Source organism: Narcine bancroftii, chromosome 9 (assembly GCF_036971445.1).
Source record: "Narcine bancroftii isolate sNarBan1 chromosome 9, sNarBan1.hap1, whole genome shotgun sequence".
Lineage (NCBI taxonomy): Eukaryota > Metazoa > Chordata > Chondrichthyes > Torpediniformes > Narcinidae > Narcine > Narcine bancroftii.
Window position 1 is genome coordinate 70356522 of NC_091477.1, and position 17347 is coordinate 70373868.

The 17347-nt window shown below is 46.9% G+C and overlaps 2 protein-coding genes and 1 long non-coding RNA gene across 3 annotated transcripts in view; 1 reads left to right on the forward strand and 2 right to left on the reverse strand.

The window, feature by feature from the left end:
* Nucleotides 1-436, reverse strand: part of rnf168 (ring finger protein 168) — a 33606-nt gene extending 33170 nt beyond the window's left edge. Inside the window, exon 1 of the mRNA XM_069896371.1 lies at nt 1-436. Within this exon, the coding sequence (XP_069752472.1) occupies nt 1-310 (310 nt within the window). The 5' untranslated portion in view covers nt 311-436.
* LOC138742253 (uncharacterized) lies at nt 416-9253 on the forward strand. Its single transcript, XR_011344017.1, has 3 exons — nt 416-490; nt 1708-1948; nt 8961-9253. It is a non-coding gene; the product is annotated as an uncharacterized lncRNA (long non-coding RNA).
* Nucleotides 8316-17347, reverse strand: part of LOC138742252 (single-pass membrane and coiled-coil domain-containing protein 1-like) — a 26456-nt gene continuing 17424 nt past the window's right edge. The window contains exons 2-3 of the mRNA XM_069896375.1: nt 11653-11802; nt 8316-9226 (exon numbers count right to left, since the gene is read on the reverse strand). Of these exons, the coding sequence (XP_069752476.1) occupies nt 8779-9226; nt 11653-11802 (598 nt within the window). The 3' untranslated portion in view covers nt 8316-8778. The remainder of the gene's footprint in view (nt 9227-11652; nt 11803-17347) is intronic.

A 17347-nucleotide genomic window follows, 5' to 3' on the forward strand; every position in this document is an offset into this window, starting at 1 on the left:
CTCCTGCCGGCTCCCCGAGCCCACTCCGGGGGAACTGCTGGCGGATTCGCTTCTCCAGCTCAGTGTTGACCAGGCCGCCCCGCCGGGCCTGCGCCCTCACCCAGTTGGACAGGCGCCGGCGGCACAGCGGGCAGTTCAGGGTGCTGATTTCCACCGTGCGCTCGAAGCAGTCCCGACACAGCGAGTGCCCGCACGGCGGGGTCACCGGCTCGCTCAGCAGCTCCTGGCACACCGGGCAGGTGCACTCGGCCACACTGAGGGCCGGCGGCGGGCCCGCGGCCTCGGCTTCTGCCTTCTTCTTGTGGCTCATTGCGTCCGCTCGGGCTCCATCTCAAGCGGTGATGGTTTCCCGTGGCCGCCACTTTGAACTGCCCCGCTTTTGGTGTGCAACGTCGCAGTGCGGCGGCGCGGGCGGCCGGCTCGTGCGCGCGCGGCCGGCCCGTGCGCGCTCGCGGCGGCGCGGGAGGACTCAGATTTGGAGCGAGGAAAGGTGAGGAGCGTGATTGGGGGAGGAGGCCTTGGCTCTGTGAGTACAGAGCTGGCGGAGAAGAAGCAAAGGGAAGAGGGATAAAGGCAGAGCTGGAGGAAAGGAGACATGAGGCGCTTGGACGCAGATCATGCGCCGGCAGACGCGGCGGGGGGAGTGCAGCTGGGACATTCTGGTGGCCGTGGAGAAGACACCTTTCTGTCACCTGAACATGCCAGCTGAAGAAGACTGTGGCCGTAGATCCACTGCTGCTTTCAGGTGCAACAGGGGATTCTCGAAGCTGGAGAATATACCTGCAGGAGGAGGGTTAGGTCAGTGCTCCTCCTGGCCGGGTTCAGGTGGCCACCTGACAGCTGCATAGGGGTATTTATGCAACTTTACATCGGGATATTTTGGCCTCCTGAAAGTGCCTTTAGGGGTAGATGGGGAGAGGGTGGCTAATGCAAATCAGAGGTTGATGTTAATGCCATCCGGTCAGAGGGTACCCAGACAGAAATATGAGGTGTTGTTCCTCCAATTTGGGGGTGGCCTCAGTCTGGCATGAGACCATGGATAGACACACTGGCAAGGGAATGGGGTGGCGAATTGAAATGGGTGCCTCTGGGAGATCCTTGCTATTGTCAAGGTACTCAACTAAGCAATCTTCCAGTCTGTGTCCATTTTCTCCTCCACGGGAGCACCAGAAATGGTCTGATTGTTCACGTAATAGATGCACATTTAAAATAATTTTGTAGTAGGAAACCTTGTAGTAAACCAAGGGGGAAAAAAATGAGAGCATCTACCGGAACTCCCATTAACACATGGGGTAGGAGCTTTTATTTAAAATCACTAAATTGGCCGACTTTCAGTCCTCTCACCTCCTGGCTATCATTACAAGGATCCAATAAAGGCTCTTGTAGCAGGAGAGTGGTGAGCGAAGACACAATGCTAATCCACAGAGTCCTACTACCTGCTTGTGATGCTGACGGCTCAATACAGGCTTTAATCGCAACTATTAAGCATCCTGCAAGCATAGAGCGGCACTTGTGCTGGGCAGCGCACCATGAAGGTTGCAGACCTTCCATGAAGGGAGCAGTGGACAAAGCAAGGCACCAGAAACAGTCATGTTCAGTGGGATCAGAGAGAGATGAGTCTGGACAGAAGTATACAATCACATGTAACTTTAATTAACACACCAAAAACAAACAGGGAAAATCATTAAATGGTACTCTATCGCACAGGGAGAGCAGCAGCGGCCCCGGCCCCGGTCCGGGCGAAGGGTAGACGGCGGCGGCCCCGATACGGGCAGGAGCAAGGGGGAGACGGCGGCCTCGGTCGAGTGAGGCAGGCGGAGGCCCCGGTCCGGGCAGGGAGTGGGAGGCGGTGGCCCCAGTCCAGGCACAGGGTGAACTGCGGCGGCCTCGGCCCCGGTCCGGGCAGTATGGACCGACCTAGGAGGGGAGGCAGGCCCCTCCAGCCCGGGTAAGAAACCTGCATAGGAGAAGGCCACTCCGATATAAAACCTACGACCCAAGGACCTCGCTGCCACGTCCCAGCTTGCTTGGCCACGGCACACGAACCATGGGTGTAAAGGGTGGGGCCAGTACTGCGCGCACTGCACTCCACCTAAAAGCTCCTTTGCGCAGGCCCGAGGACAGGTCCACGTCCTCCCCCTCAACGTCCTCCCCCTCCACGTCCTCCCCCTCCACGTCCTCCCCCTCCACGTCCTCCCCCTCAAAAGATGCTCACAAACTCAAGCTAGCATGCTGGAACATCAGAACCATGCTAGACAAGACTGACAGCCACCGACCTGAACGTCGGTCTGCCCTCATTGCACATGAACTCCTCAGACTTGACATCGACATAGCCGCTCTCAGTGAAGTCCGCCTGGCAGATGTAGGCAGCCTCCAAGAACGCGGCGCGGGCTACACACTCTACTGGTCTGGCAAGCCTTCGGATGAACGATGCCTATCTGGTGTAGGCTTCATGGTCAAGAGCTTCATTGCCTCCAAACTCGAAAACCTTCCGACAGGCCTCTCGGACCGAATCATGTCCATGCGACTCCCACTTCAAAACAAGCGTCACATCACCCTCATCAGTGTCTATGCTCCAACCCTCCAGGCGGAACCAGCAGAAAAGAACAAGTTCTACACCGACCTGTGCAACCTCATCCAACGTACCCCTACAGCCGACAAGGTTGTCATCCTGGGCGACTTCAACGCTCGTGTCGGCAAAGACTCAGAAACCTGGCCAGGAATCCTGGGCAAGCATGGCGTCGGCAAGTGCAACGACAATGGGCGCCTCCTGTTGGAGCTCTGCGCAGAACAGCGGCTTGTCATTACAAACACCCTTTTTCAGCAGAGGGACAGCCTTAAGACCACCTGGATGCATCCCCGATCCAAACACTGGCACCTCCTGGACTACATCCTGGTGCGAGAAAGTGACAAACAAGATGTGCTCCACACCAGGGTCATGCCTAGCGCGGAATGCCACACTGACCACCGGCTGGTTCGCTGCAAGCTCAACCTTCACTTCAAGCCAAAGCCCAGGAACAATAAAGCCCCCAGAAAGAGGTTCAATGTTGGAAAACTGCAGTCAGACGAAGCGAGAGGAAACTTCCAGGCAAACCTCAAAGCAAAGCTCGACGTTGCAACCCGCCTCACGGACCCGTCCCCTGAAACCCTCTGGGATCAGTTGAAGACTACCATACTGCAATCCACTGAAGAGGTACTGGGCTTCTCCTCCAGGAAAAACAAGGACTGGTTTGACGAAAACAGCCAGGAAATCCAGGAGCTGCTGGCAAAGAAGCGAGCTGCCCACCAGGCTCACCTTACAAAGCCGTCCTGTCCAGAGAAGAAACAAGCCTTCCGTCGCGCATGCAGCCATCTTCAGCGCAAACTCCGGGAGATCCAAAATGAGTGGTGGACTAGCCTCGCCAAACGAACACAGCTCAGCGCGGACATTGGCGACTTCAGGGGTTTCTACGAGGCTCTAAAGGCTGTGTACGGCCCCTCACCCCAAGTCCAAAGCCCGCTGCGCAGCTCAGACGGCAAAGTCCTCCTCAGCGACAAGATCTCCATCCTCAACCGATGGTCAGAACACTTCCAATCTCTTTTCAGTACCAACCGCTCAGTCCAAGATTCCGCCCTGCTCCAGCTCCCTCAACAGCCCCTAAGGCTAGAGCTGGATGAGGTTCCCACCCTGGATGAGACATATAAGGCAATCGAACAACTGAAAAGTGGCAAAGCAGCAGGTATGGATGGAATCCCCCCAGAAGTCTGGAAGGCTGGCGGCAAAACTCTGCATGCCAAACTGCATGAGTTTTTCAAGCTTTGTTGGGACCAAGGTAAACTGCCTCAGGATCTTCGTGATGCCACCATCATCACCCTGTACAAAAACAAAGGCGAGAAATCAGACTGCTCAAACTACAGGGGAATCACGTTGCTCTCCATTGCAGGCAAAATCTTCGCTAGGATTCTACTAAATAGAATAATACCTAGTGTCGCTGAGAATATTCTCCCAGAATCACAGTGCGGCTTTCGCGCAAACAGAGGAACCACTGACATGGTCTTTGCCCTCAGACAGCTCCAAGAAAAGTGCAGAGAACAAAACAAAGGACTCTACATCACCTTTGTTGACCTCACCAAAGCCTTCGACACCGTGAGCAGGAAAGGGCTTTGGCAAATACTAGAGCGCATCGGATGTCCCCCAAAGTTCCTCAACATGATTATCCAACTGCACGAAAACCAACAAGGTCGGGTCAGATACAGCAATGAGCTCTCTGAACCCTTCTCCATTAACAATGGCGTGAAGCAAGGCTGTGTTCTCGCACCAACCCTCTTTTCAATCTTCTTCAGCATGATGCTGAACCAAGCCATGAAAGACCCCAACAATGAAGACGCTGTTTACATCCGGTACCGCACGGATGGCAGTCTCTTCAATCTGAGGCGCCTGCAAGCTCACACCAAGACACAAGAGAAACTTGTCCGTGAACTACTCTTTGCAGATGATGCCGCTTTAGTTGCCCATTCAGAGCCAGCTCTTCAGCGCTTGACGTCCTGCTTTGCGGAAACTGCCAAAATGTTTGGCCTGGAAGTCAGCCTGAAGAAAACTGAGGTCCTCCATCAGCCAGCTCCCCACCATGACTACCAGCCCCCCCACATCTCCATCGGGCACACAAAACTCAAAACGGTCAACCAGTTTACCTATCTCGGCTGCACCATTTCATCAGATGCAAGGATCGACAATGAGATAGACAACAGACTCGCCAAGGCAAATAGCGCCTTTGGAAGACTACACAAAAGAGTCTGGAAAAACAACCAACTGAAAAACCTCACAAAGATAAGCGTATACAGAGCCGTTGTCATACCCACACTCCTGTTCGGCTCCGAATCATGGGTCCTCTACCGGCACCACCTACGGCTCCTAGAACGCTTCCACCAGCGTTGTCTCCGCTCCATCCTCAACATCCATTGGAGCGCTCACACCCTTAACGTCGAGGTACTCGAGATGGCAGAGGTCGACAGCATCGAGTCCACGCTGCTGAAGATCCAGCTGCGCTGGATGGGTCACGTCTCCAGAATGGAGGACCATCGCCTTCCCAAGATCGTATTATATGGCGAGCTCTCCACTGGCCACCGTGACAGAGGTGCACCAAAGAAAAGGTACAAGGACTGCCTAAAGAAATCTCTTGGTGCCTGCCACATTGACCACCGCCAGTGGGCTGATAACGCCTCAAACCGTGCATCTTGGCGCCTCACAGTTTGGCGGGCAGCAGCCTCCTTTGAAGAAGACCGCAGAGCCCACCTCACTGACAAAAGGCAAAGGAGGAAAAACCCAACACCCAACCCCAACCAACCAATTTTCCCTTGCAACCGCTGCAATCGTGTCTGCCTGTCCCGCATCGGACTGGTCAGCCACAAATGAGCCTGCAGCTGACGTGGACTTTTTACCCCCTCCATAAATCTTCGTCCGCGAAGCCAAGCCAAAGAAGACTCTATCGCTATTTCACTTAAGTGATGATTATAGACATTCACCTCAGACTTTGGTTGGACTCCGACAACAGTAAACCTATACTCGACCTGCTCACACACTACAAACAGGGACTCACAGACCCGGTTCCCTTAACAACAGGGGTGTGGCTCTCTGCAACTATTGATCTATCGCAATACTACGGGGCTACACTTCCAGTGATGTCCACAGTAGAGACCTGGCATGGAGCGATATCCAGGGCTTAGACCATGAGGCAGGCACTATATACAGTGTTAATCTGTGCTTCTAGCCAATAATGACCCTGGGTGATTTAAATTAGCCAACAGCAAGGTGTGCACTAATGGGTGGCTGGAGTCCAACCTTGACTGACCAGTGATGTGACTTCCAAATAAGTTTCAGATGGGGAGGACACGTGATCACCCACAATACATACATTCCAGACAGGCAGGGTGCTGTGGGAGCTGCTCCCCACTGTAAGAGGGGAGGGTAGAAAAAGGAATTTGTTCGGTCACCAACTCACATGCCTGGTTCCTCCAGCTTGGTTGGCAAATGTGAGCACCCTTACCACCAAGGTCTGCGAGTAGGCAGTGCAAGATCATCCATCAGGTGCCAGAGCCCTTCCATGGCTTGCGCATCCCGCGCCTTGGCCTCACGCTTGAATGCTCCCAAAGCCCAGATGCCCATTGCCATGCTATCCCGTGGTAAAGGTAATTGTTTTTCTCTACTGTAAGGCAAACAGAGAGTCGCCACTTTGTCCAGCGCCCCTCAGAAACCTGCAACGCCTGGTGTTCCTAGGCAGTCTCCCCTCCAAGTACTGACCAATCCTGTACCTGCTTAGCTTCTGATGTCAGACAATCCCGGCATATTCAGGCTATTAGGTGCAGGGCACAGGCCAGGAGATGTATATCCAGGGTGTACATGGAGGGCCCCGTTTTTCTGGGATGTTGTTCGATACCAGGATGCCGTTTCTGTTCACATTCTCTTTAAACGGATGCTACAAGTGCCTTTATTGGATTCTTGTAATGATAGCCAGGAGGTGACAGGACTGAAAGTTGGCCAATTTAGTGATTTTAAATAAAAGCTCCTACCCCATTTGTTAATGGAAGTTCCAGTAGATGCTCTCATTGTCAAGTGAAACAAAATACAGCTTATATACATTTCTTACTATTGTTTGATCAGTGACACTCTACTGATAAACTGTAACTTTGAATCAGCAGATTGTGTTCAATTACCTGACACTACTTACAGTATAAGAGATCATTCCTACAGCTCAAGGTGATTGAAAAAGAGAAAAAAAAGATTCATTACAAAGTCCACGCCTGGTCAGACAAACCACCCAGGGTGCTCACTTCTCAATGAGAGAGAAAGGAATTTGGAGCAATCTCATTTCCCAAATGAAGCAGGTGCATGGCTAAATGTTCACCTGGCTGCTGGTGGTATCGATCCCTTCACCTGGTTACCCCCTGAGCAGAGTAGTCCTGGGACTCCATTATCTCTCAGTGACCACCTACATGCCCACCAAGGTCCCTCCAGTTTTGGCTATCTCCCCGTTTTGGAGGGTCAGCAGGGCATCCTTCTCAACAGACCTGGGACCGCATGGTCACTGGTTGGACATAAAGGCTCAGACACGAAGGGAGGAGGAAGTATGTAGTGCGACTCGATTTCCTCAGGGTTATCACCATCCATCCACACGTTCCCATCACCCCACCACGTGTTGATCCCCTCCTCCCGCTGGTCAATGGCTCGGACTTTTCTTGAGTCAACCTGCGAGTCAGACCAGCGAGCTGCTTGAAGCATCTTCGAAGCTGCCTCCATGATTTTAATTTCTAAGTTGGTCACTTGCCCTTGGGCAATCTGCACTGCCTCTTGCAGTTCACTGCAGTCATGTTGCAGGGATTCTATCTTCCTGTGCGCCCTGACTACTTAACTCGGACATGATACCCCACTGGTGCCAAGTAGAGATATCAGTAACCTCCACACTCCCCCCCCCCGACCCCAGCCTCGGAAAACCCCAATAACTCCAGGTGAGAGACCACATGGGGCCCTAGTTGGACTCTGGCCACCCATAAGTGCACACCTTGCTATTGGGTAATTCAAATCACCTAGGGTCATTATTAGCTAGAAGCACAGATTAACACTGTACTAGCACGCAGCACATTCTTTCTCTCTGCCTCATGGTCCAAGCCCCAGACACCACTCTATGCCAGATTGCTACTGTGGACATCACTGTTGCAGGTAAGGTGTGCACTATGCTGAAGCTGAGCCATAGTATTGCAATTGATCAATAATTGCAGTTGAGCTGCACCCCTGTTGATCAGGGAACCCGGAGCGTGGTGTAAGACTCCATTTATAGTGTGTGAGTGGGGTCGAATATAGGTTTACAGTTGTCAGAGTCAACTGATGGCCAAGGTCAACTTCTATATCGTTGCTTAAGTGAAACAGGGTTGGTAGTGTGTGAGTAGGGTTGAATATAACTAACATCTAACTGATGTCCAAGGTGAATGTCTGTCTCATTGCTTCCGTGAAATAGTAATTGAGTACTGTTTAACATCCTCCCCTGTTTGTTTCCCATGTTACGTGTGATTGTAACACTTGTGTCCAGACTCATCTCTCTGTGATCCCGCTGAACCTGATACTCTTTTCAACACAACAAACACACACCCACCCCCCACCCCCAATGAGAAAGTGAAGCCTGGGAGAGACAGTTGGCTGCTAGCGATGTGATTGAGGGACTGCAGGCTGCTGGAGAGTGGCTCATGAGAACCAGGTATCAGAACCAGAATTTGAGAGGGTGCCGAAGGCAAGAAGGGCTCCCAAAAGGCCTCGGGTGCTGAAGTATTGGAGGTTTTGGATCTGGAGCTCGGATTGCCAATGGATCAAACAGGAGTCTGTGAGGCTGCTGAAGCTACAGGAACCGTCTAATCCACGGAACCTCAGTATCTCTGAAGGGACCCTCTTTTGCTTCTCTTTTATTTTACTAGACGGCACATCTGGCAACACTAATGGTGTCTCTTTGCCTTTACAATGGGCAAAATATATTGCATTTATTACTTTTTTGGTATTATTACATGACAATAAAAGGAACTTTTAAATTGAAAACTTGATTCAATAAACAGAATCATTCAACTAACCGAAAGTTTACTAATCGTCCTATGAGATTCCAGAGAAGTTTCAATATGCCTTATTTTATACAGTCCTAACATGTCAGGCTTGCAAAGAATCCGTGGATTTACTTTATAATGAATAGGGTAGATATTTCAATGTGAATAATGAAGTATTCCCATGACAGGTAGTTTCCAGCTGTACATGCACCTTGCCACTCACTTTGATCCAGTAGGCTGTGCTGTGCTTGGATTAGTGACTCGTTGATTGTCAGGCACCATCACGCTGTCTTCTTTTTCTGCCAACTGCACAAGTTGGAGGAGACAGTGGTGTAGAATATGGCTAGACACAGCCTTGTTTAACACCTCTTTGATGTTCTGATTGTACATCTTTCTTGCAGATGCTGGATAATACTCAGCCTCATTATAGAAGGTCACATAGTATGTGCACAGAGCCTTTTCATCGGAGTCATCCAAACCAAGTCCAGAACACACACTTATCCACGTGGCCTCAAGGTCCTTATCCCAAGCCTTCCTTTTCAAGATCGAAGAGAAAGTGGGAAGAATGTTGACGTAGCCTGGTTTTTTCTCCAACACACGAGAATGCAAAGACTGAAGCATGTCAACAACATAACTGAAGAATAGATTGACTTCCACACGTGTGAACCTATTAAATATAAAATAAAGAACACAAGATGAGTTTTACTTTGGTACACATCAGGAATTTTAGATCAACAGCTTTATTAAATCAACCATAAAAATTACTTTGAAAGTATCAAATCTCATCTTCAGTTAAAAATAATCTGCCAGAGGAACTCAGTGGGTCAAGCAAATGTCTGTGTGGGGAGAAATAAAAGATTTGGTGACATGGTTGGTGTAGCAGTTAGCACAGCGCTGTTACAGCACCAGCAATCAAGGCCGGGGTTCAAATGTCACACTGTCTGTGCCTCCCATATCTGCATGGGTTTTCCCCGAGGGCTCCGGTTTCCTCCCACTGTTTGGAACGTACTGTGGGTTGTAGGTTAAATGGGTGAAAATTGGGTGGCACGGACTCATGCGTCGAAATGGCCTGTTTCCATGCTGTATGTCTACATTTAAAAATAAATTGCTAACATTCAAGATGAAGGAAATTTACCCAAAAATGGTGACAATCGCTGTTTCTCTCCAACTGATGCTGCTCAGCCCACGGAGTTCTCCGGCTAATTTTTTTTTAAACTCCATATTCCGGAATCTCCAGGTTCAAATTTATCTCATGAGCCAAGAATTTTAATCGCTCAATAGATAAAAATGCTGAAGAGACTCAGCAGGTCATGCAACATCCATAGGAAGTGAAAGACAATCAACGTTTTAGGATGAGCCCTTTGTTAGGAATCTGGAAAAACTGGTAGATACCTGAATAAAAAAAGTGGGTGGGGGGTAAGGTAGAAAGGGAGGAGGGAGAAAAGGAAAGGGATGAAGTGTGTTATGTTTGTGTGTGTGTTTGCAGTGTTCTACACTGAGGACCGGAGAACATACGCTGCTTTGACGGCTTGTACTTGTACAATTGGATGATAAATAAACTTGAACTTGAAGCACAGGCTAACAGGTAAGATGTAATGGGTGGATGTTGGTGGGAGGGTAGAAGAGAAAGAACCTGAGAAGTAATGGGGTCGTTTCCTGATAGAAGGAAGGGAAGGAGATGTGGAGCAGGAAGATAGGAAACAGGGTAGGGAAAGAGAGAGACAGGGGAGTGGATTACTTGAAATTGAAATCGATATTGATGCCATCTGGTTGGAGACACCTGAGATGGAATATAAAGTGTTGTTCCCTCCAATTTGGCAGTAATGAGGCCATGAGCAGACATGTCAGTGTGGTATTGATGGAATTAAAATGTGGGCTTCTGGGAGGTCCTTAATGCACATGCTCAATGAAATGTTCAGACCCTGGGGATTAACCCATCTTAATGTTTTTCAAGATACCTAACTCCTCCTTAATTTCAACATGCCCTAAAATATCTAAACTCTCCTCAGTACTCTCACCATCAACCATGTCCTCCTTGATTATTACGGATGCAAAATATTCATCGACCTCAGCCTCTGGCTCTGAGCATACATTCCCTTCTCTGGCCTTGAGTGGATCTATCTTTTCCCCAGATTCCTTCTTGCTCCTAATATAAATGCATCATTCCTTGGAATTCTCCTTCATCCTGCTTTCCACAGCCATTTTAGCCTTGCTAGTTATTTGTTTAAGATATATCACCATCCCTTCATTATTGTGGGGTCTAAGACTTGCAATTCACTCCCTCACATTATGAGACCACATTCTGTGGAGGACATAGCAATGGCTCATCAAATCCTTTCCAAGGCTAGTTAGGGTTGGCAGTACCTGCTGTTTGGGAAGGAAAGAGGTTGATCATAACCAAGAAAGTGCACCAAAGGCTATACTTTCTCAGAAGCCTGAGGTACTTTGGCATGTCCTCGATTTCTTCTTCCAGCTTTTACAGATGTACACAGAAAATATCCTCGTTATGTGGTACAGGAACTGCTTTGCCCAAGATTGCAAGAAACTGCAGAGAGTTGTGAAAGCAGCTCAGCTTTCACTGACCTCCCACTGTCTCAGAGAAGCTGCCAACATATTAAAAGACCCATCCCATTGTGGTCACACTCTTCTCAACTGGCAAAAGATACTTTTGCTTGAAAACAGAATCAAGGACAACTTCTTTCCTGCCGTTAATCAGTTTCCTTTTGGACTTCCTCAAGACTAGAGTATAATTCACATGACATCAGTTGAAGTAAGCCGAAAAAGAATTAGGTTGCAATGCCTTACTGTTTGATTAGACTTGGCTTCCGGCAGGGGGCTGACACACAATATGCAGAGACATCATGGAGACTTGCAGCCTCATGGTGCTGTTTACAATAACTTTAAAGTAAATAACCTGTTCCTTCATCCATGTGTTGTCTTAGAACTCACACATACGAATACAAGATGAAACAATATCTTCCTAGTTGTCCAATAAAATGTCTTCACAATCACACAAAACCAATTAATCTTCCTTAAATCTCTCAATTAGCAGGATCAAATAATCCTTGTGAGATTTGGCTATTCTTATGTCACCTGTGTTCCAAAAGCAACGACCACATCTCATCCTGATCCACTTGTTTTGCAATGTTTGCACTGTGTGGTTCAAAGGATTGCAGGAGATTCCTTGCACTTTGCTCCAATGCCTGATACTGAGCTGTCAATTCCTCTGTTCGCTTTTCCAACCTAGAAAATAAATAATAAATAGATAGAGTGATAGCAATTTTAAAAGTCCACTAATGTTTGAGTCATATATTCACCATTAAACTAGTGCAGTTTTGGTCTCCTTATCTGAGGAAAGACATTTTTGCCATGGAGGGAGTGCAGGGAAGGTTCACTAAATTGATACCAGGGCTGGCAGGGCTTGCATATGAAGAAAGGCTGGATCGACTAGGCTTATACTCGCTGGAATTTAGAAAATTGAAGGGGGATTTTATAGGAATGTATAAAATTCTTAAGGGATTGGACAGGCTGGATGCAGTAAGGTGGCCCGTCAGCTCCATTCTGGCCAGGCAAGAGCGGTCTGACAACGTCCAGATTCCTGGTCCCTATCACTATACAGGAACAGCCCCTTCCACCCACATTATCTGCGCCAAGGTAAACAAAATCTCTGTAAAACACAATGCAGGTCAAACAGTGTACTTTGTGGAGCGGACGTAGGGATACATCGGCCACGTTTCGGACTTGAACCCTTCATCAGGGTGTGTTCGGGTGTGGACAGTTATGGGCCAGGTGCACGTCGATGGGAATAGGTGGGAGAAGATGGTGGGCATGGACTAGAAGGGCCGAAGTGGCCTGTTTCTGTGCGTTGTCTCTGCTCCATCCTCAACATTCATTGGAGCGACTTCATCCCTAACATCGAAGTACTCGAGATGGCAGAGGCCGACAGCATTGAATCCACGCTGTTGAAGATCCAACTGTGCTGGGTAGGACACGTCTCCAGAATGGAGGACCATCGCCTTCCCAAGATCGTGTTATATGGCGAGCTCTCCACTGGCCATCGTGTCAGAGGTGCACGAAAGAGGTACAAGGACTGCCTAAAGAAATCTCTTGATGCCTGCCACATTGACCACCGCCAGTGGGCTGATATCGCCTCAAACCGTGCATCTTGGCGCCTCACAGTTTGGCGGGCAGCAACCTCCTTTGAAAAAGACCGCAGAGCCCACCTCACTGACAAAAGACAAAGGAGGAAAAACCCAACACCCAACCCCAACCAACAAATTTTCCCCTGCAACCACTGCAATCGTGTCTGCCTGTCCCGCATCGGACTTGTCAGCCACAAACGAGCCTGCAGCTGACGTGGACATTTACCCCTCCATAAATCTTCGTCCGCGAAGCCAAGCCAAAGAAGATATTTATATGGTTGTTCCCGATGTTGGGGAAAACCAGAACCAGGGGACACAGTTTAAGGATAAGGGGAAGTCTTTTAGGACTGAGATGAGAAAAAAAAATTCTCTCAGATAGAGGTGAATCCATTGAAGCCGGTTCCTTATCCATATTTAAGAGGAAGTTAGATTTGGCCCTTGTGGTTAAGGGGATCAGGGGTATGGGGAGAAGGCAGGTACTGGGTACTGAGTAGATGATCAGCCATGATCAAAATGAATGGCGGTATAGGGTTGAACTACTCCTGCACCTATTTTCAATGAGTAAAGATATAACATCTGGCTGGCATCATTCTACCTAGTTGGATGATCATTTTACTAATCATGGTGTAGAGTCTAAATTAAATACAGGGATAATATCATAGCTGCAGAAAAGGGGGAAGTTGTGGAGGGGTTGTCTGCTGAGTGAGCGTGGGTAGGTCAGAAATAGGAAGGGGAAATAACCCTACTGGGCGTACATTACGGACCACCCAATAGTAACAGAGACATCAAGGAGCAATTGGGGAGAAAGATTCAGGAAAAGTGCAAAAATAACAAGGTTGTTGTGATGGGTTATTTTAACTTCCCTAATATTGATTGCTGCAAAGAAATGGATCGGAGGTCAATCCACAGGACCATAAAAGTGGCAGAGAGGATCGCTGGAGTCTCCCTCCACCCCATTGATGTGATCTACTGGGATCATTGTCTGAAGAGGGCACACAAAATCATTGAGCACCCCGCACACAGCATCTTTAGCTGCTCCCGTCGGGGAAGAGATACAGGAGTATCAGAGCCAACACCACCAGGCTGAGGAACAGCTTCTTCCCATGGGCAATGAGAATGCTGAACAACCAAAGGAACTGTTCACACTAACCATCCGAGACTCCCATATTCATAAAATAGTATTTATTAATTTATTGGTATATATTTGAATACTTGTCCTGCAAGTGCATTGTTTGTTTGTATGCATGTTATGTTTGGTTGTGTGTCTGCATGTTTTGCACCAAGGACTGGAGAACGCTACTTTGTTGGGTTGTACTTATGCAATCAGATGATAATAAATTTGTCTGGACTTGACTTGAATGATTGGCACCATCTCAGAGTGAAGGTTTGCTCGGAATGGAATTTGTTAGGTGTGTTCAGGAACATTTCCTGACACAATACGTAGATAGGTCAGCTAGAGGAGAGGCCATACTTTTTTTTTAAATTTTTTATTTTTCACACCATAAACCACATTGACCATGATACATACATTATCCTTTTCAAATATATACAGTGTCATTTTCTCCCCCCGACCCTCCTCCCATCCCACCCTCCCTACCTCCCCCCCCCATCCATTTAAAGTACAAAATCTAAGATACATTAAACCAGTCAAACAATGTTGTCATTCAATAAAAATAAACAAGAAATTCCACTGAGTCAATTCTTTTCATTTCCTTCTCCTTTCGTTAATTTAGGTAGTGAATGTTCCCGGTAGGTTTTCTCTATTGTGTTTCATGTAAGGCTCCCATATTTGTTCAAATATTTCAATATTATTTCTTAAATTATATGTAATTTTTTTCTAATGGAATACATTTATTCATTTCTATATACCATCGTTGTATTTTCAAATTATCTTCCAATTTCCAAGTTGACATAATACATTTTTCTGCTATGGCTAGAGCTATCTTAACAAATCTTTTTTGTGCACCATCCAAATCAATTCCAAATTCTTTGTTTTTTTATGTTACTTAGGAGGAAGATCTATGGATTTTTTGGTATATCGTTTTCTGTAATTTTATTTAATATCTGGTTTAGATTTTCCCAAAATGTTTCCACTTTCTCACATGTCCAGATTGCATGAATTGTTGTTCCCATTTCTTTTTTACATCGAAAACATCTGTCAGATACTGTTGGGTCCCATTTATTTAACTTTTGAGGTGTAATGTAAAGTCTGTGTATCCAGTTATATTGTATCATACGTAACCTCGTATTTATTGTATTTCTCATCATTCCAGAACATAACTTCTCCCATGTTTCATTTTTTGTCTTTATATTTAAATCTTGTTCCCATTTTTGTTTAGTTTTACCATTTGTTTCCTCATTCTCCTTTTCTTGCAGTTTAATATACATATTTGTTATAAATCTTTTGATTATCATTGTACCTGTAATCACATATTCAAAGTTACTTCCCTCTGGTAACCTCAGACTGCTTCCTAATTTGTCCTTCAAGTAGGATCTCAATTGGTAATATGCCAGCACTGTATCTTGAGTTATATTGTATTTATCTTTCTTTTGTTCAAAGGATAATAATCTATTTCCTGAAAAACAATTTTCTATTCTTTTGATCCCTTTTTTCTCCCATTCTCTAAAGGAAAGGTTATCTATTGTAAAAGGGAGTAACATATTTTGCGACAATATTAGTTTTGGTAATTGGTCATTTGTTTTATTCCTTTCTACATGAATCTTCTTCCAAATATTGAGTAGATGATGTAATACTGGAGAACTCCTACATTGTACCAATTTTTCATCCCATTTATATAATATGTGTTCAGGTATCTTTTCCCCTATTTTATCTGCCCATTCAGAGCCAGCTCTTCAGCGCTTGACGTCCTGCTTTGCGGAAACTGCCAAAATGTTTGGCCTGGAAGTCAGCCTGAAGAAAACTGAGGTCCTCCATCAGCCAGCTCCCCACCATGACTACCAGCCCCCCCACATCTCCATCGGGCACACAAAACTCAAAACGGTCAAGCAGTTTACCTATCTCGGCTGCACCATTTCATCAGATGCAAGGATCGACAATGAGATAGACAACAGACTCGCCAAGGCAAATAGCGCCTTTGGAAGACTACACAAAAGAGTCTGGAAAAACAACCAACTGAAAAACCTCACAAAGATAAGCGTATACAGAGCCGTTGTCATACCCACACTCCTGTTCGGCTCCGAATCATGGGTCCTCTACCGGCACCACCTACGGCTCCTAGAACGCTTCCACCAGCGTTGTCTCCGCTCCATCCTCAACATCCATTGGAGCGCTCACACCCCTAACGGCGAGGTACTCGAGATGGCAGAGGTCGACAGCATCGAGTCCACGCTGCTGAAGATCCAGCTGCGCTGGATGGGTCACGTCTCCAGAATGGAGGACCATCGCCTTCCCAAGATCGTATTATATGGCGAGCTCTCCACTGGCCACCGTGACAGAGGTGCACCAAAGAAAAGGTACAAGGACTGCCTAAAGAAATCTCTTGGTGCCTGCCACATTGACCACCGCCAGTGGGCTGATAACGCCTCAAACCGTGCATCTTGGCGCCTCACAGTTTGGCGGGCAGCAGCCTCCTTTGAAGAAGACCGCAGAGCCCACCTCACTGACAAAAGGCAAAGGAGGAAAAACCCAACACCCAACCCCAACCAACCAATTTTCCCTTGCAACCGCTGCAATCGTGTCTGCCTGTCCCGCATCGGACTGGTCAGCCACAAACGAGCCTGCAGCTGACGTGGACTTTTTACCCCCTCCATAAATCTTCGTCCGCGAAGCCAAGCCAAAGAGAAAGAGAAGAGATCTAGTTCTAATCTAGTCCAATCAGGCTTTTCCCTTGTTTGGTAAAAATCTGATAGGTATCTTAATTGTGCGGCTCTATCATAATTTTTAAAGTTTGGCAGTTGTAAGCCTCCTTGTTTATACCATTCTGTTAGTTTATCTAGGGCTATCCTCGGTTTCCCCCTTTTCCATAAAAAATTCCTTATTATTTTCTTTAACTCCTTGAAGAATTTCTCTGTCAAGTGTATTGTCAATGCCTGAAATAGGTATAATATCCTTGGGAAAATGTTCATTTTAATACAGTTTATCCTTCCTATTAGTGTTAATGGTAAATCTTTCCAATACTCTAAATCATCCTGTAATTTTATCATTAGTGGATAATAATTGAGTTTATATAGATGGCCGATATTTTTATTTATTTGTATACCTAGGTATCTTATTGCTTGCATTTTCCATCTGAATGGTGATTCCTTCTTAAATTTTGAGAAATCCGCATTATTCATAGGCATTGCTTCACTTTTATTTACGTTAATCTTGTAACCCGACACTTCTCCATATTCCTTCAATTTCTTATATAATTCTTTTATTGATAGTTCTGGTTCTGTTAAGTATACTATAACATCATCCGCAAATAAACTGATTTTATATTCCTTGTCTTTTATTTTTATCCCTTTTATATTATTTTCTGTTCTTATCAATTCTGCTAGTGGTTCTATAGCTAACGCGAACAATAAGGGTGATAATGGGCATCCCTGCCGTGTTGACCTGCTTAAGTTAAATTGCTTTGATATATATCCATTTACTGTCACTTTTGCCAATGGCCCCTTATATAATGCTTTAACCCAATTAATAT